The sequence below is a fragment of the Trachymyrmex septentrionalis genome, unplaced genomic scaffold (genome assembly GCF_001594115.1).
Source record: "Trachymyrmex septentrionalis isolate Tsep2-gDNA-1 unplaced genomic scaffold, Tsep1.0 scaffold7, whole genome shotgun sequence".
Taxonomy (NCBI): Eukaryota; Metazoa; Arthropoda; class Insecta; order Hymenoptera; family Formicidae; genus Trachymyrmex; species Trachymyrmex septentrionalis.
Genome location: NW_017305884.1, coordinates 5,047,983 through 5,066,517, shown reverse-complemented (window position 1 = coordinate 5,066,517; position 18,535 = coordinate 5,047,983). Strand labels below are relative to the sequence as shown.

The 18,535-nt window shown below is 35.2% G+C and overlaps 1 protein-coding gene across 1 annotated transcript in view; it reads left to right on the top strand.

The window, feature by feature from the left end:
* The window catches only part of LOC108753592, a 150,722-nt gene that overhangs the window by 99,323 nt on the left and 32,864 nt on the right, over positions 1 to 18,535 (top strand). Inside the window, exon 4 of the mRNA XM_018495311.1 lies at positions 3,407 to 3,540. Within this exon, the coding sequence (XP_018350813.1) occupies positions 3,407 to 3,540 (134 nt within the window). The remainder of the gene's footprint in view (positions 1 to 3,406; positions 3,541 to 18,535) is intronic.

Sequence of the window (18,535 nt, the reverse complement as noted above, 5' to 3'; positions counted from 1 at the left end):
TATAAAAGGGCTTCATTAATTCTAGTAATTAATTATTAAAAAGTGAACCGCTACATGAACTTTTTAACATTAAATAATTAAAAAAAAATGTTTATTATTTATATTTATTTTCTATTTATTATATAAATGTTATTGGAATCCCTTTTTTTTGTTTTATAATTATCAGCCTTATTGCGTTCTTATTTTTTCTTTTTCCGACAAAATATTTTAGATTTTATTGTTCTTCCATCTATTCCCAGTGCTCCCGTCAAATATTTAAAAGTTTCCTCTTTTTCACCGAGTTGCTGTAAATGCATCACATCTATTTTTCAGTAGACAGTCTTCGTAGAAAACTTGTTTCTAGTATTTTCTTTTTACTCTTTACTTTAATTGCAGTACATTACTACTTGCAATTCTAATAAATATTTTCTGATCTGCATGATTAATGAATTTCGTACAGGAGTGATAGACATACGGAAAGAATATTCAACACGATAGTATTGTAGTAATCTGCGAAAATTCCATTTCCATCACGCAATCTTCCTACAATTCGTTACGAATGGCAGAGACATAATATCTGCGGATCTTTCTTTATTAACATTTAAATTCAAACAGAGAATCTTCTCTGATAGAGCGAAACTATCCGCATTTCGGACAGGACTTTCATATATTACGATAACATTGCAAAATCGTAGGGTAAACGAATTTTGTTCTAGTACAGTTTTCACATGCTTAAATGAAAATTGTATCCTTACTTGAATTTTCTTGAACGTTGCTTTCCTTCGTCCATATCGATTTTCACGTATCGTAATGGCATTGTGTTAAAATTTGCACCGCAGTAGAACCGCAATAATAAATCGATATCAAAAGGTGCACTTAATCAAAATTTACTTAAATATAACAGGGAAAACTCGGCACAAAATAAATAGACTTTTTTTTATGTCACAGTAAAAGTTTTATCGTGTAATTCTTTTACGATATCTAACAATTGCGCGTCGGTTATTTTTTCTCCCTACTCTTTATTCTGTATTTTTAATAAAAGTTCTGGGAAAAAGTACAAGTCATTATGATTTTTTTTTTTTTATAACAATAGACGGTAATAAAGCTTTTGCTAATAAGAAGAAAATAAAACTGAAAATTTTCTGCGCTCGGTAATATGCTATGTCATGTAATTTTAGTTATATCATAATTTAGGAATACTTTATATTCGAATAACGTTTAATTTATTACCAGACAAAAGGAGTTCTGCATTATAAACTTTTTCTGAACGAACTTTTTCTAAGATTTTTATTTTTCTTCATACAACAGGATCCAATATTAAATATCAGCCATTCATGAATTCGTGTTCGTATTGCGCGAGGAAAATAGCTTCAGCATTCTTATCGTGCTTCTTTATCGATTTTTGCGCGATACTATTCATTGACGAAACGTGGCAACGTAACCGAGATTCGATTAATCGTTCTATCGTTTCACGAGTCGTCAGTTTATCGTCGCCTCGAGCAGAGCTTAGGAGATTTCACGGTTATTCCTTTCACTTGACTTACCAGCAATAGCTTCCGGTTTCATCTCAAGTACAGTGACTTCAAGTGCTTCGTTGTATAAAGTACACATATACGAAACCCGTAGTTAAGAACGTGAGAGTAATCGAAAAGTCCAAGTTGAGTGGATACGCATTATCGAAGTGCATCGATTGAAAATCTCAGAACATTTTCTATATTTATCAATATTATTTTATTAACTCTGTAGCTAATTCGATCATGTGAATTGATCTTTCGTAACGTAATTTTTTTATAACGTACATCTTTTGTTATTACTACCAGACTTGATTTGCTGACTTAATTATTAAATATCTTAAACATATATAAATATATGATACACGAAAGGTGTTTACAGATGTTTAATTTTCTCGTTTAATAATGCACAGTTTATTATATAGATACTATTGAGAAATTTCTATTAATTGGAAAACATATAATGCCGAAACCTGTTAGACGTGACCTTCTAAATTATTCGAGGAATTAAATTATTCATAATACTGGTTCGATGAATGTCTAACTAAAAATACACCATTATAATTTTATAATAAGCTCTAGTTATTTTAATTCGGGCGCAAGTTAGTCTGAATACATGAATCACGAATCACTAATTAGCATACGGTAAAACGATGATAATTTTCTAATAATACTTGATACCTGGAAATTAATCATCGAAGTCAATATATACTTCTCAATTCGAATCGTATTTTAATTATCTGGAGATACTAGTAATGTTTTTGGCGCTAAGCATGGCGCAAGACACTGCCGTGTCTCCTTTATGCGAATCAGCGAGTCTAATAAACACGATTGAAATAAACTTTTTAATATAATCCACATATTCTCATTTATAGTCATTTGTATGCATAATGGATACATTCTATACATGTGTATGTAATGGACAAGCAAAGATTATTCTTCTAAATAGGTAAAAAACGTTTTTAGAAAATTTTTTCTGAGTGAAGCATACAGCAAACATAATACCTTCGACCGTTCTGAACTTTGATAGTTTAGTGATAAAGTTGAAGTGCTTGGTAAATTGACGATCCGTTTCTAGCACATTCAATTTCTTCAAAAGTATTTGTGCAACGAATAAAATCGAAATCTGTATATATATGTTTAATATTTATGCCTTTATGCCTTTATTTATAATAAATATCAAATAAATTCAAATAGTCGCGATATTATAAATATATTAGATGCATTGTTTGAGTGTAACTTTGATACGTTTTAAACAAAATCGATTATTAATAAATTTAACTAATAATCATTTTATTAATTATTAAATTTTTAAGAGATTCTCGTTCTACCAGAGGATATCTAATACATATACACGTTTGCGAATTCTTCGAAAATTAGATTATTCCGGCGTGTTACGTTTTCTGTTTGAAGTATCGCAACGATTAGTGAATTTCCAATACAAAGTTTGCTTTATTACTTCAGGTCCGTTATATCTGTGCGGTGGCAATAGCCGATTTCATTCACGGACACTTCATTTTGCTGCAGAACAAACAAGCTTTTAATCACAGTTTCAGTTTGCCGCTATTGTCTTTGCAGTGCAACGCCCCGCGTTTACTCGATTCGCGCTACCACGGTAAAATCAATATCCACGTACCGCGTTTAATATTTTTCCACGGTTACGCGTCCGTAACTGCCTTCTGAGGATGGCGTCGGGATTACGCAATACACGTACTCCATTGTATTCTGCGGAAGCGCATAAAGCTGGCGACATAACGGGGTCTCCTCATTGGCGCTTGAATATTGGATAAGTTCGGCGGCGAGCACGAGGAAACGGAGCGATTACGCTCGCCCGCTTCCCCGTACCGCCGCCGCTCCGTGCTCGAGTTTCGTCGACAATGACTATAAGAGAGACCCGCGAAATTATTATGTTTCAGATGTGCCCCGTGAAGAGCCCGTTATCGTATCGGAACGCGATCGCTACGACCCAGGAGACATGTTGAGGGCAAATTGCAGCCTGCCGCCTTCGAAGCCACCGGCTCACATCTCATTCACGCTGAACAGCATACCGGTAAGTGATGCCTATCGCCCACGATTGTCGTATTATTGAATCAAGGAGCGAGAGAATGTGTCAGCGATGGGTTTTTGATGTTATACTTGCCGCTATGTATAACAGTAGTATAGAACCTTGATCTTTTCAAAGGAAAGGTATACTGAAGTAAATAATGAGCGAAATTTTATCCTTAATACACCACGATCATTCATGTCCTGCGCATTTCCTTTCTTTGAAATATAATATTAGGAGTACCTGGTCAAATAATGCTCTTTATTCTTTTCTTATTTGAATACATATAACTTTACAAATATTTTCTAAAAATATTAAATTATATATATGTATATATGTAAAAGAATTCTTTAACAATTTTTTTGTATACTTATAAAAATGATGAAAATAAACTTGAAACGCGAACGATTCATCGAATATAATAGAGGACCTGAAAATCATCATATGTATTAAGGGTTAAACGCGCATAAATATCTTAAGAGAACAGTTAAATTATTTATTTATTATCGAACGAGTTATCCTATGCAACAATTAATATCAGAAAATATAATATGATTTTTTATCTGATTTAATCATCAGTTTTAGTACTTCAATATATCTATTACATAGGCATTACATCTTATTCATTGGATATGAAATTAGCCAAGTGTGAAAAAATGCAAACCATTGAAATGTATACGTTATAAAAATACTTCAAGTCGTGGTGATTCTTCCTTCTTTTTTTCAAACGGTCCATTTAACAGCTGCACTCATTTTTACTTCATACCACTCAATCGGAATCCGCTTTTCTCACATCTTCTCGCTTTGGTGGAAATGGGTCCTTTTATAAAAATTGTTAAATCGAAGACTATTTGCTCTTACCACCCTATGAAACTCGTAAGCCTCATTGAAAGTGCACAGGATTTCGATATCGATTTTCAATTTACGGAATGTATGTGTCTACATAGCGGCTATTATCATCGTCGCCAATGTTTATTGTAGTAGGAAACTCCTCTAACCGTTCGGAAAGGAGATCATTTTCGCACGTTACTATTTTCCCTTTATCACCGAAATCACGCGCCTGAAATGGGTTCCATTTATTACCGGCTTTTAACTGATGCGCCCGGAATTTGCATGGCCCTACTGCGAAGGCACATTTTAGAGCTCAATTTAGTTGGAAATAATTTTGGGGCAAGAGAACGTCGAGGAATTCTGACGAGCTCTACGAAGAGGCACATTGACAGACATTAAAGAGGTTAAGCAAACCCTTTGTTCCGCGAATATGCACAGTAATATGCGTATCGTCTATTTTGGCAATTCAATTCTTATACCGAGATTGAAGCCCTGTATGGAATTAGAGCATGAATGATTAAGCCTTAACCCCCCCTCCCCTCTCCCGGACGCTCGTGCGACGTCTTCTTCGAGGGTAAAAGGTTTTATCAAACGCGTCTGCGGGATAAGAGAATTTGAATAATCGGATAATCCGTGCAAAAGCCGCCAGGAGCACCGAACGAAATACTAATAACTGCGATACGAGCAAAAATGTTGTCGGGTAACTTTTGCCGAGCGAAACGCCGCGGCATGGGAACAGCCTCCGGCGATGCATTACCCATAATCTCCGGGGATGACGTCGCGAGGATCTCATTAGCCGATACAGCTAAATGTAAAATGAAAGCGCAGTCCAGGCTTGATCGCTCGCGGAAATCCAAAATTTACCATCGACTTTGATCGAGCAGAATTTCGCCTCTGAACGTAACGAATCTTGTTTTGCTATGTTTTCCCGTTTTTAAGCGGTGGAAGTATTTCTGTCAGCGCATTTCACCATTGGCATTGTGAATATTACTTCAGTAAGAAATAAAATAAAATTTTCGATTTTGACGAAATAATGTGAAAATTGGTTATCGAAATATTTTACGATATTAATCATAATTATATAAATCAAGTTTCTGTGGAAAATTAGCAAATAAATATTTAATAATATGAAATAATCATTTCTCTAAGGATTATTAAGTTTTTATCTTTCTACGTAAAATAAAATAACGTTATTTATGTATCATCCTTATATACTACGTCTAGGTATAAATTTGTTCAGTCAACGTATATTTGTATCCAATCGAGATAATCGAAATGATAGCGAATCGTAAATTTGTAATGTTCGTAAAGTTGTAATGATATTATCTCGTGGATGTGCGGTGTGATCGTAAAAATCTAGGAAAATACGAATTCTGAGAAATCAACCGCAAGTTTCATGGGACCTGGGAAATTAGTATCGCGTATATCCATATAAGTGTGAGTAACGAAGGAGCAATGCCGACGAGAGCGGCGAGGGGTTGTAACGAATTGCCCAGGTCAGGAACAACCGGGTTGGTCTGCTGGGTTCTTACGGCTAACGTCTTGTCGAGAAACTCGTCGAATTTGCAGGGAACGTTTCTGAGAGCGTAGAAGATATCTTGTCGCGGAAACAACGGTTTCTTATGGCCGGGGCGTTGCCAGTACAAGTTTACTCGCGCCGGAAAAAGTAGTTTGTTCGGAGGAAAAACTTTTAGGTAGTTGATCTCTTGCTGAGAATCCTCTCTGATTTATCCTCCGATTTATTCGTCGAAAAACTTTTTAATTGTTATTTCAATAATTACTGTCGTATAACTTCAGTATTTGCTAATAAATAATACGTATTTATTATTTATTACTAATATAGATAATTACGCAAATACGTAACATCGCATTCATCGATTATAGTACATGGCAAATTTTATCTTTGCACTTTAATGTTACTACTAATCTTCTTAATGAAAAAGGGTACGCGAATTTCAGTTTTGCAGTGCTGTGTTTCAGGTTTCGTTTTGGTAATATAATTTTAAGAGACTAATTATATTATGGATAATTACGCGAAAAGAACGATTTTATTCAAGTATCTAAAAATTTAGTTAGATACAGATCTGAAAATAATTTTGTCGGACCATTAAAATAATTAAAATAATTATGTACGAATCAAGCATGATGAACAATGCTGCAAAAAATTTTTTGACATTCTAGTAACTAATTTGAATAATTTATAATTATTTTGATGGTGCAACAAAATTATTCTCAGATCTGTATCTAATTAAATATATTTAAATACATTAACCGCTCTCTTTCTATTATTGGATACTTATGGAATTTTTATGTTACTCATAAATGACTGTACGATTATAGAATAAAGATATATTACAATATGTAAGAGTAGATAATGCGTTGTGTAAAATGTTTGCTAATATGCAAAATTATAATTTTTTTTATGATAATGTTGTATATATAAATTAACCATACATTAAAATATGTTTATTAATTATCAGGATACATAATTCTTGCATATATATTTATAGCACATAAAATGTATATTTGCAATATCAATACGAGCATTCAATATGATCAAGGTCATATTATCAGTAAAAAATATCTTGACTGCGAATGTAATAAAATGATAATAAGACTCTTTTTCCGATAAATGTCAGCTGAATTTAAATGGAAAAGCTGTAATTGATATGCTGTTATATTTATTAATTTCCTGTTTTACACGATATAACGCAAATATATAATATATACCAGAATATCTTCGATAATACGAAAATTGATCAATTACGTTTTTAATGACATGACATAGCAAAAGAGACAAACGATTTAACTCCGATTTGTAATTACGAATATTATTATCATTAAATGAAACACCATAACACATTTGTATATCGCGTACGATAAATCTCCTTTAATTACGTACTTTAATACTAAGCATACCGAAAACGCTTAGAAACTTTTAATTGTAACAGTTCACGTAACGTATATTCATATTTTATAGTAACTTTATTCCAGAGACGTTTACATGGCGTATATTCGCGGCCTGATATTCCTAAGGTTAATCTACGCAACGGCACTATCACAGGCGCGAATAAATTTTGCGCAACTGACGCGCGCTCTTACGCAGATATCAATATGCAGTCGTTATCCTTTAATACCACATAGCCCGACATCGTAAGCGCCGCTAGATCACGTGCGATCTCGCTTATCCTATTGTACATTCGCGATGTGCACGTATGAAGCAACGAGAATGCAATGTTCAGGTATTCTCGTCCGGTCTATAAACTAATATAACTTTGAAGAGAGAAGAGGTACAAAGAGTATAAAACAAGTACGAAATATTCTTCTTGGCTACGTTCGACTTAACGTTCGCAATGTTCTTGGATTCATTTCATTCTTGTTTGGCAAATGTTTAACAAATGTGCTTATGAGCGTTCTGAACGCCAAATGAAACAAACTTATCTAACTTATGTTCACATTAACGACATTAATGATGCTTTCATTGATGTTATACGCACGATATGATTTTACATAGTCCTATTACACAGGTCAAATGATTTTGAAATATTATTTGATAAAGCAAAAAAACTTGCTTGTGATTGACACATTAATTTTTCATATTTTTGATGAGCTCATAAGATCAGATTAGTTGGTCTTCTTCTTCAAGTTTTTATCCTGGATTATTTTGTCCAGATATTTTTACGATTTATAGTAACGAATGAATTCTCGTTCCATGCTTTATTTTCACCACATCCTTCTCTTCTTCACTCTTCGTATCATCCATGCGAGATTTACACGACCGTGAAGACACAACCTATTGGAATACCATGTATTTCTCGATAATATGGGCAGGATTTGTTATTTGAGTGAGATTTATTGTGGTTTTATACGTCACTCGACATGTATAACCGCGCTGCCAAGCCTGGCAAATTACGACCTCTCTGAAATATCTGTTTGATGTTCCCCATTTTTTGTGCCCTTTTTTGATTTCGTTTTTAATTTGTCGGATATTTTTCCACAAGAGAAAGGAAAAAAAGGAAAGACAGGAGAGATTAATGTTCGATCTTTCTGATTTTATCCCCGCAAATCAGTGCTTTAACTTTCAACTTAAATCCGGGTCTTGTTGGACGTGTTAATTTGCGCTTTTACATTTACAACTGAGGTAAAACGAGAAACACTGATGTTGCTTAAAACGAAATGGAAAGCGTTATAAAACAAGTTGATAAATCAAATAACATTTTGTTTTAAAATTACAGTTTGCAAAGATATATATTTAAATAATATAGAAAAGGATTTGCGTATAAATTAATAAATAATTAATATATACATTTTCACACATTAAATATAATGCTTTTTAAAAAAACTTTAACTATTTACCATATAATTTTTAAGTATTATTTATTTAATTTAACCTTACTTTTCAGCATTATTTTGTATTTATATGATTGAACATTTCTTAATTACATATACGCAGTGAAAGAATCAACATCTTTTCAAGTTGTAATTTTGTTAACTTTTTCACGAAATTCATATCCGAATTCATTCGATTATCGTGGAACAGGTGTAGTTTGTTTGAGTATCGTGGCACACATAATGCGAACAACGTTCTTTTTGTTATTCTTCGCTCAGTTTTACTCTCCAATAAGTTAAGAAAAGTCGCGCGACTTGCTGGCGTCTTGACGGGAGCGTCGCTGAACTTACTCCACCACGACGAAACCGAGGTCGGAGTTACCTGTGCAAACAGAATCTTCGACATTGCCTCCCGCTGTGGCCTTAATCAACTTATAAACCATGGTAACTTTTACCAATCAGAAACACATCCCGCGGGAAAGAAGATCGGAATCGCAGCTGTGCTAGGAGGGGAAGGAAGAGAGATAAAAACTCTTTATTGGATCGTAAGTCGCCACCTGAAGGTAAGCGAGCACCGTTGTCCATGCACTTACGACTTCCCAGAGCGACGACGAGTATTTTCTTTCTCTTGTTCTGTAGGACGGAAGCGCGACCGTGTTGTTTTTGTAATCTCGCGAGGTATCCGATAGATATTGTAAAACAGGACAAGGAAGAACTTGAGGACACGTAGTAAAATAACCGCCGGTAACACCAGTGAAAACATTATCTTAAACAGCTGGCGTGCGCAAGACTCGTTCTTTCTTTCCCTTCAATCATGACCGATACTGCTTAGTACACTTTGCTTAGCGAACCATGATATTCGAACTCCATTAAACTAATCTTTAAGCTGCAAGTTCCTGAGCCGCAGCTATGACAGAATGTTTAATGAATTAAGATGCACGGTTGTGTACTCAGAAGAGCTGAAGGGCTCTCGAGTGCTTATCATTAAGCCTTCTCTCTGTAAATAACGATATAGTTGAGTATCTTCTAAGAGATCATAAAGGAACACATGCAGATGATTGTTCGCGTGTTAGGCATGTCTCCACTCGCCTTAACACTGCACATTTTGCTCTTTCGTCTTGGTTGTTGGCCAATGCGGTACTACTTTTGCATATATTTGAATATAATTTTGGCGCTGCGAGAAACGACGAAACATTAAAAAGTAGCAATATCTTCTTGCTGCAGCTTGATTTCTCCGCAGATTGTCACTGACAACTTGAATATTTTAAACTAAACTATCATGAACTATTAGGGTTGTTGTCATTCTAGTGCAATCATATATTTAGAAGAGAATGGGGAAATTGTGAACACAGAGGGTAACCGCGATCGATACTATTGCAGTATATTAAAGTAGTGATAACTTCTTATTTCTCGCATCCAGTAATAGCCCGATGTACACTTACAATTGGTACCACTCTAACACGTGATCACGCAGACGCACACGCAGCTTAAGGTAAATAGCATTTTATGTTTTTAATTATTTTAATGTAAAAGAGAATCGTGGAATTATGAATACTAGGAAAATGTTATATAAAGCCGATTATTATTCAATTACATAAGTCTTTATTTAAAGGATATTTAAAGGATAAAAACTTTAAACTACAATGATAACACGTATATATTATTATAATATATACAAAATTATAATATAAACAAAATCTTTTTGGCATAGTTCAATGTGGCAGCGAGTAATTTCGAACAAGAAGATTTGATTTTTTGTTCAAAATTATAATTTATATTGATAATATATGAATGTTAATTATTATAGTTTAAAGCTAAGTAACTGGAATATCTTTTGAATAAATTTCTTTTTTATTAATCGATAAATAATCGGCTTTACGACTATTTAATTTTTCTTTTAGGTGTTCGCACAGTTTTCCCACTCTCCTCTACCTCATTTATATATCTAGAGATTTTTTTCTTGTATTAAAATTAATTGAATACCTATAACGAGTAAGAACAAAAATGCATCTCTATTTCCCTTGATCGAAGGTAGTCTACCGTTGGCCAAATTTCGCGCGATACCATTGAATTTACTGCATCATAAACCATGACTCCATGTATCGCTTGCAATTGCTGTACGATGCATCAAAAGCTTGGTTCAAAGTCGGGGCACTTTGTTACCATTTACCATTGTAACACCTGCGTCCACATGAAATTACTATGGGGCTCGATGTGTGAACTGTCAAAGGTACGCATAACAATGTATGTATATTTGGCATATATACGGAATATAAATACCGTATTTTTAAATAGGTTGTTTAAGAGTTTCGAGTCCTTATGAAATTGACTATTTTTTTCAATATATTAAATATTATATTTCAAACTAATTGAAAACCTCACAAATATCATACGAAATATAGTAAAAGAGGTCAATATCGATATTCCGAACTTTACATAACTAAATTTAATCCGGCACGTTAAAATAGCATAACGTAACGAACATTCCTTTGGAACTTTATATTGAAAGCAACACAATGTTATACGTGATCACGAAGTATGATATTCCACCGGTACTTTCTCATTCTCCGCGGCAAATAGACAGGTGTCTAAATGTGATAACGGAAGGATTTACCGCGACGGAAGTACGTCCTTTATTTCCACTTCGGCTTCACTGGCCAGCACTGTCTACAATCACCATCCCACTTCCCCGCATGGCTTCGGTGTAATGAAATGCATCGCTCTTTGAGGATATAATCCGATGCAGATTAAAACCTCCCCATTCCTTCGCCCCACTGCCGTGAAACAAATTGCAGCACAACGCTGTGGGAAAAGGTAAGAGCGTCGAAGCTAATCCGACACCAGACTTGTCACGGCTTTATATCGAGAAATAAACGAAGACGTCCTCGATAGGAACAACCCGAAACTCGTCGAAGCTGCATTTTTAACCCTTCACGGTCGGACATTGAGTACCACTCGACGCCGAGCCTTATTGTGAAGTCAGTTTTAAGGGGATTGATATTCGACACGATGGCACCAATATATTACAATTTCTGTCTGCAACACACAGCTTATTTTTATACAGAGTAGGGCGAGGCTATTTTATCAGTTCCAATTTTAAAGTTATATGAAAATTCAATAGGAATACAAAAAATATCACTTAGATTTTATCGTATAATTAAAAATAGTACCATTTTACTTTTTAATTTGGTGAAACTTTACGACAGCAAACAATATCTCTTCGCAGTGACGTGCTTACAACAACATTACACAATCATGATTGATTCTTCAAAGCACAAGCATTTCAATACAAACATTCAATACGTACTGTTCAGAACATAAATGTTATTGCGAGAAATGCTCTACTCGACGAAAAAGCTCTACTCCATGATTTATAAACCTATATCCGGTTTCGAATTTTCATATACGTAAACATCGGTTATTGATTGTTCTATGCGACCGCATAATAAGGCAAAATGCCAAAAATAACAGTGTATTACAACAGCGTATTATGACTGAAGCGAAACATTTTGCACGTTGTCTTGTAATATCATCGCAGATTTCATTCGTAAACGTACGACAGAAACGGAGAAATTGCGCGACAATCCAACCTTAGTCTTTCACTCGACCAAGCCATTAACTTCTTCCCTGTGCTCTCGCGGTATCGCACCACCTCTCGCATCCACCGTTGCTCTTTCCCTCTATACACACGTACACAGATACACACGCCGGTCCCTATTCATTAAGTCTCGAGAACGTCCTCACAATTTCTATAGGGTCGTCAGTAGACGTGTACACGACGTGCCGTTTGTTCTCCTCTGAAACTCGAGATGTCCTCCTCGGATAACACGATGAGACCGTGATGGCTAGTGCACACTGGTGCGATCACGACATGAAGAGATAAAGAGAGGAAGAGAAAACCGTCCGAAAAATAATAAAAGCCTACATCCGTGACCTACGACTACTAGTGAGACGAACGATTGTGGGCCTTAAATCCTACGCGAGGGCCATGGAACATTTTTTTTTTCTTTAAAAGACATCGCGTCTCTTCTTATCTTCAGACGGAGATGAAGAGCTGATGTACAAGAAGCTATCTAAGTCTGAAACATCGAGATTTGCGTCTTCTTATTCCATCATCACACGATAATTTATTCATTTTTTTTTTATTAAGTTAATGTAGGAGACTAAAACAATTTGAAAAATAATAAGAATAAAAATGAAGTATTAAACTAATACAATAACACATTGAATCCTTTTTTCATATGCATGATATATGTTTATATATAGACGATATTCCAGTTTTACATTATTTGTTTTAAATTGATTCTTCTTTGATAAATTTTGTTCTACAAAAGAAAATAGAAAGTTGTGCAGCATTTGTTTATAAATTAATTTTTTGCACATCAGTTGTTATTTATTTGAATACCAAGCAAAAAGAATTTTAACGGAGATATTGCACATGCAAAATACCAGGTAGAGAGCATCCATTTAGTTGACCGTCACTGCATGTGTATGTATATACATACATATATATATATATATATATATATATATATATGTAATATGCAACAAACTAAGCAAAAGTAAACGCTACTTTTAAACATACGCGGAATAAAGTTATCAAGTTGAGTTAACGTTTTTAAAAATATCTGCTTTTGTAGTTAATACATCCTTTATGCATATATTTTCATAACATTTGCTTATTTCTACTGACAATAACGAATATTTTAGCATAAGTTTTATTCAAAAAAACTTCGTTCATGTTTTTCAAAGCATTTTTTAAAAAGTGATATAAATAAGAGTAAAAATATATGCTGCATTTTATTCACATAATCTATCGAATTGGCAAATACGAAGTATTTCTAAAACTGAATAAAATTATTATAGAAATATAAGCTATTTGAATGTGTATGTATGACGAAGACTTTTTAAGATAATTTTCCGGGAGTGCCTAGAGTACTAGTCGTAAAAGCCTCTAAAGTTCTGAAACTATATGCACGTGATCTGTGTGCGGAGTACTAAATTGTATCGGTTATTCCAAGATAGCCAAAGTTTCAAGAATTTATTACTAATAGATAAGAACTAGGATAATATAATTTTGCTTTAATGTAATTCAATCGTATAATTGTATTCTAATTTTATTATTTTATTAAAAAGCAAACTTCCTTCATTTTAATATTGAAATACTACCTGTTTTAAAATTTGAAGATTAAAAAATCGTACATATTCTTTGGCGAAAATAACTTTACAATCAAATAAAAGACTTTTTTATTTAGAGAGAAACACAGTTTCTAAGTAATTTATATTACGATTTTAAGCTATTAATACGCATTAATATTATTTGACCGCAGTTAAATATTTTAGTAAATAACGCTATAAATTTTGTTACTCTGGTATACTTGTAACATTATAAACAATGGAATAGAAAATACGTTAATGAAATGCACTCGGGATATCATTAGCATAAAATTTATGATTTACTATGGCTCAATTAATGTTTTGCAAATGGCTCTACAGCGACGGCTGCGTAACATAGATATCATGCGAAAGTTATTGCTACAGGCTACGAATATATAACGGAAATTAGATAGCAGCAGATAGTGAATTGTGATCAGTATATACCGTAAATATTGATGAAATCGGGGGGGGATATCGATCAGAAGTTTAGATTTCATAGATGTTATTTTCATGCAAATGGAGATTCGTGTATCTTTATAATTGCAATTGACATTGACATGTACGTATCTTCCCCTTTGCAGATATTTAAGAAACATGATAAATTAGAAAAGAGATAAATCCAAATTAAGAGAACTCATACTTATAAGTTAAACACAATACATAAACAAAGCACAATAAAATTATCAAGTTTGAACCATGTAATTAACCTAGCAATACATGACATAAGTTGTATAGAGAATTATAAAGTTATTTATTCTGATTAAAAATTATTTAAAGATTATTCTGAATAAAACAGTAAAAATTTTGTTATTATAATTCCTGTTCACAATTTAGTAATTGAAACGGAAAAATATTATTTAGAAGAGAAACTATTTATTTTATTAAAAATTTCTATCATGATCATTTTGGATTTTTTATATGATATTTATAAAAGAAAAGATCACTAGATTTTATTTGATGTATTATATATATACTAGTATAATATATTGAAGTAAATTTTACTTTAACTGAAGAATTTGTATTGTCAAATTTATCACACGTATAATAAATTATAATAAAAATACGTATAGTGAATAAAAAAGGAAATTTAACCTATTTTACATACAAAAACATTATATACATCAAATAAATTTATATTTAGTTTAGATACATTTTTGATGCATTCTGAATCTTATATCGAAATAATGCAAATATTTTCTGCAATACGCACAAAGTGACATTCTTTTTACGTTTATTAATAGTGAATATACAGAAAAGCAGTAGTCAAACAAAGGCATCAAGCAGATTAAGGACAAAAAGGGACTAAAAAAGGTGATTGCATATCGTAAACACACCAAGCTTTAAAGGGTTATCTTTTCCATTTTTATATATGGAAAGAACAAACAATATGATTTAATATTTTTTATTTTCAAGAGACATTCTTATGTTTACATGTTTAGAGGTGCGGTTCATTTGACGCTACAAATACTTCGAAATTTTTGATTGACCAATCAGAAGAAAGAATTTTATTAACTGACCAATCAAAAAATGCTTCGAAGCATTCATAGTATCAAGTGGACCGTAGACTAAGTAAAGTAGTTAATTTAAATAAAGCAGCTTTATCTTTTTTACAACATGTATTTATTTGTGATCAAAATACATACTAATATTGATAGTATGTATATATTGAAACTGAATGCAATGACGAATCTCATGCATGCAATTGTTATATACATTACGATGATATTGTTATATATATATATGCAAGATATTGACTATCTAAATAGATAGATATAAATAATTCGAATTATGCTCTACAATACTCTACATCGTTGAAATCGTAAATCTGAGAGATCGAAATTACAGCAATATATCTCTGGAATTAAAACGTATAAGAATCGCATTTTTTTAAATTTAAATAAATGCAAGTTTGGAACAAATAAAAAATTCATAATTAATTATTTATAAAAATTCAATTTACAAAATTTCGTGAATCTCGTCGGATACGCGTGCGACAATTAATACAAACATTAAAGAATCAAATTTCTTAGAGACATCTCTTATTATCACAATCGGTATGACTCAGATCTGCTTGTGTAGGGAAACGAAAATTGAGCGTGAAAAGATGACTGAACCTCGAGTTACACGGATCAAAGCGAATTCACACATAAGTTATCGGGCACCGTCCTTTGTACATCGTTGCACGGCGTTCGGTTCATCGACTTCTCCAGCCATGCTGCTTCTCGCTGACGATGAGGCTTGTTGACCATGTAGATCGATAGATTCGCGATCGGTTGATCTTGTATTCAACGACGAACCTACTCCGTTATACTCCGTGTCATCACAGAACGTGCACACACGCGGCTATCGCACGCGCGTTAGCGCGTCGTTGACGGTTGCTGCCAGTGTCGGGTAGCTATTACAATTTACACGCGGTTATATGCGCCGCCAAACGAAGCCCTGGTTCCTGCTAATTGTGGTTAAGTTTAATTCGCGCGGACGTGCGGCCTGGTGGGACACGAGATGCCGTAGGATGGCGAGCGCTTGGTTCCAGTTTGACGTGCGCCGTTCCGCTGCCAGTGGCCGTTCTGTTGTGGCGTTGCAGCCGGTGTATCCGACGTTATACCGCTCTATATCACTGTAGGGTGCACACTGTATACACATATACGCCGGTATAATTCCACGTCCGTCGATACCAGCGGATTATCGGCCAATAACACCGAGGAAAACCATATCTAGCTTCGTGCGGCCTACCCTCGAGGCTTCGGCCCCGTCGACTTCCATTAAACGATCGCAATGAGGTAGAGAGAGAGAGAGAGAGAGAGAGAGAGAGAGAGAGAGAGACAGCAGATAGAGACGAGGTTACTAGAGAGATGAGAGCGGATAATAAGAGAAAGAGGGAACGGCCACTTAACAAATCATCGATAAACAAGCGGGAACTCTTGGCGTCACATCGTCACGATCGTCATCGTCGCCGTAATGAAAGCCAATAGATGCACGCGGGAGTCTATTGTTTTCCATCCAGGAAGGTCCTTTCGAAGAGATGTCGACCCTGGACATCTCTCGGCTTGTCCCGTCTAACGGCCTTCTCATCTAAAACCACTAATTCTCCACGTTCCGTTCTTCGTCGCTTCATCAATTTCCAGTTCACCCCCATCATCCCCCTATTCCCTGATCCGATCTCGGCAGCCGCTTGTGTTCCGCCTACATTTCGCTCCCTTTCAATCTCCCTCGTTCCCATCCGCTCGTACCCCACGCTCTTTCTCTCCGCCCGTGTTTCCGCATCCACTTCGTTCCTCGTCAACCCCGTGACCGAGCTTCAGACCTGCACGGTCTAATAAAGCGTCCCTTCGTAGCGGAGCACACGCGCGTACACTTGACACGCGCACATCAATGTTCATACACATACACATATTTGCACACATATACATTTGCAAAACCACCAGTTTCGTTTCTCCGATAGTGCTGTACACACGAACGGGTGAGATGCTTGTCCTTTGCTGAAAGGAACTGTGCGCTACAGCCGACGGTAAATTGGAGCTGATACTGTACAGTCGATTCAAACGACTGACGAGTTTATCGAGGAAAGCTTAGCCAGTCCCTGGGTGCTCTGCTGAGTTTAACCGAAATGAACTGTATCTACTCTCGGGTTAGTGACTGGCGGCTAATACCAGTTCGTCGTCCGAGTACTGAACGTAACATGAGGAAGGCTTAAGACGGCTGTGGCGAGGTAGTTGACCTATGAAGCAGTCGGCTATATAAAATAAAAATCAATTCACGATCAACTTACGAACTGTTTGCCGAAATTCTTTAAACATTGTGTGAAAGTGATTAACGAAGATAGAAATTTACTTGAACATTATTTATTTAACTATAAATTTATGTGGCGCAGAGTCGTATTCCGCTCAACGGACAAAAGTTAGTTTTGCTGCTGTACAATTCGAAAAATTTAACCATATTCGCCGTGCGAGCGGAGAATTATACGGTGAGGTGCGTCTGTAAATTACGTATTATAGGAAGGTCGCACGATGACGCGGACAAAAATTCAGATTAATGTACACTCGGGAAATTTGCTCCGGTGGTAATATATTTATACGGCGGATTTTTAACTGCCGCATAAATCTTCGCTGCTTTCATGTTAAAAAGTTTAAAGAAAGTCTGAGAGAAGTCGTCAGAATTGCATCGAACATCCGACCATCCTCGCTTGAAATAGCGCGGAATTTATCTGGAGCCGAAGACGAGGATCCGAATACCCGTTGCGCTTCGCAGTGTAACATTCTGACGTAAACCGTTCGCTATTATACGAACGAAGGAGGCGCTCAGGCTATTGTGAATGTAGATTGTGCTGTTACCGCCAATGTAGGGAGAACGGGCGCGAACGGTACGTGTGCCTGAACGACGCTCGTTGGAAGGATAATATTTTGCGAAGTTAAATTTAGCGAAGATTTTCGACCGCCGTATAATTTTCCAAGACGGCGAAGGGGTCACCGTTTTGCAGATTTCCCGAGCTCAGCAGAAACATGCTGAATTTACTGGGAGTTGTGCGCGCACACACACAGACAGCAAACTAATACTGAGTTTAGCGTCTTCGGCGTAACATAATCCCCTCTCTCTTTTCCTCTCTTTCCCTGTCTCTCCCTCTCCCCCCCCCTCTCTCTCTCTCTCTCTGTCAGTTTATCCTTTGCTCAAGAAAGCTTACAGCTGG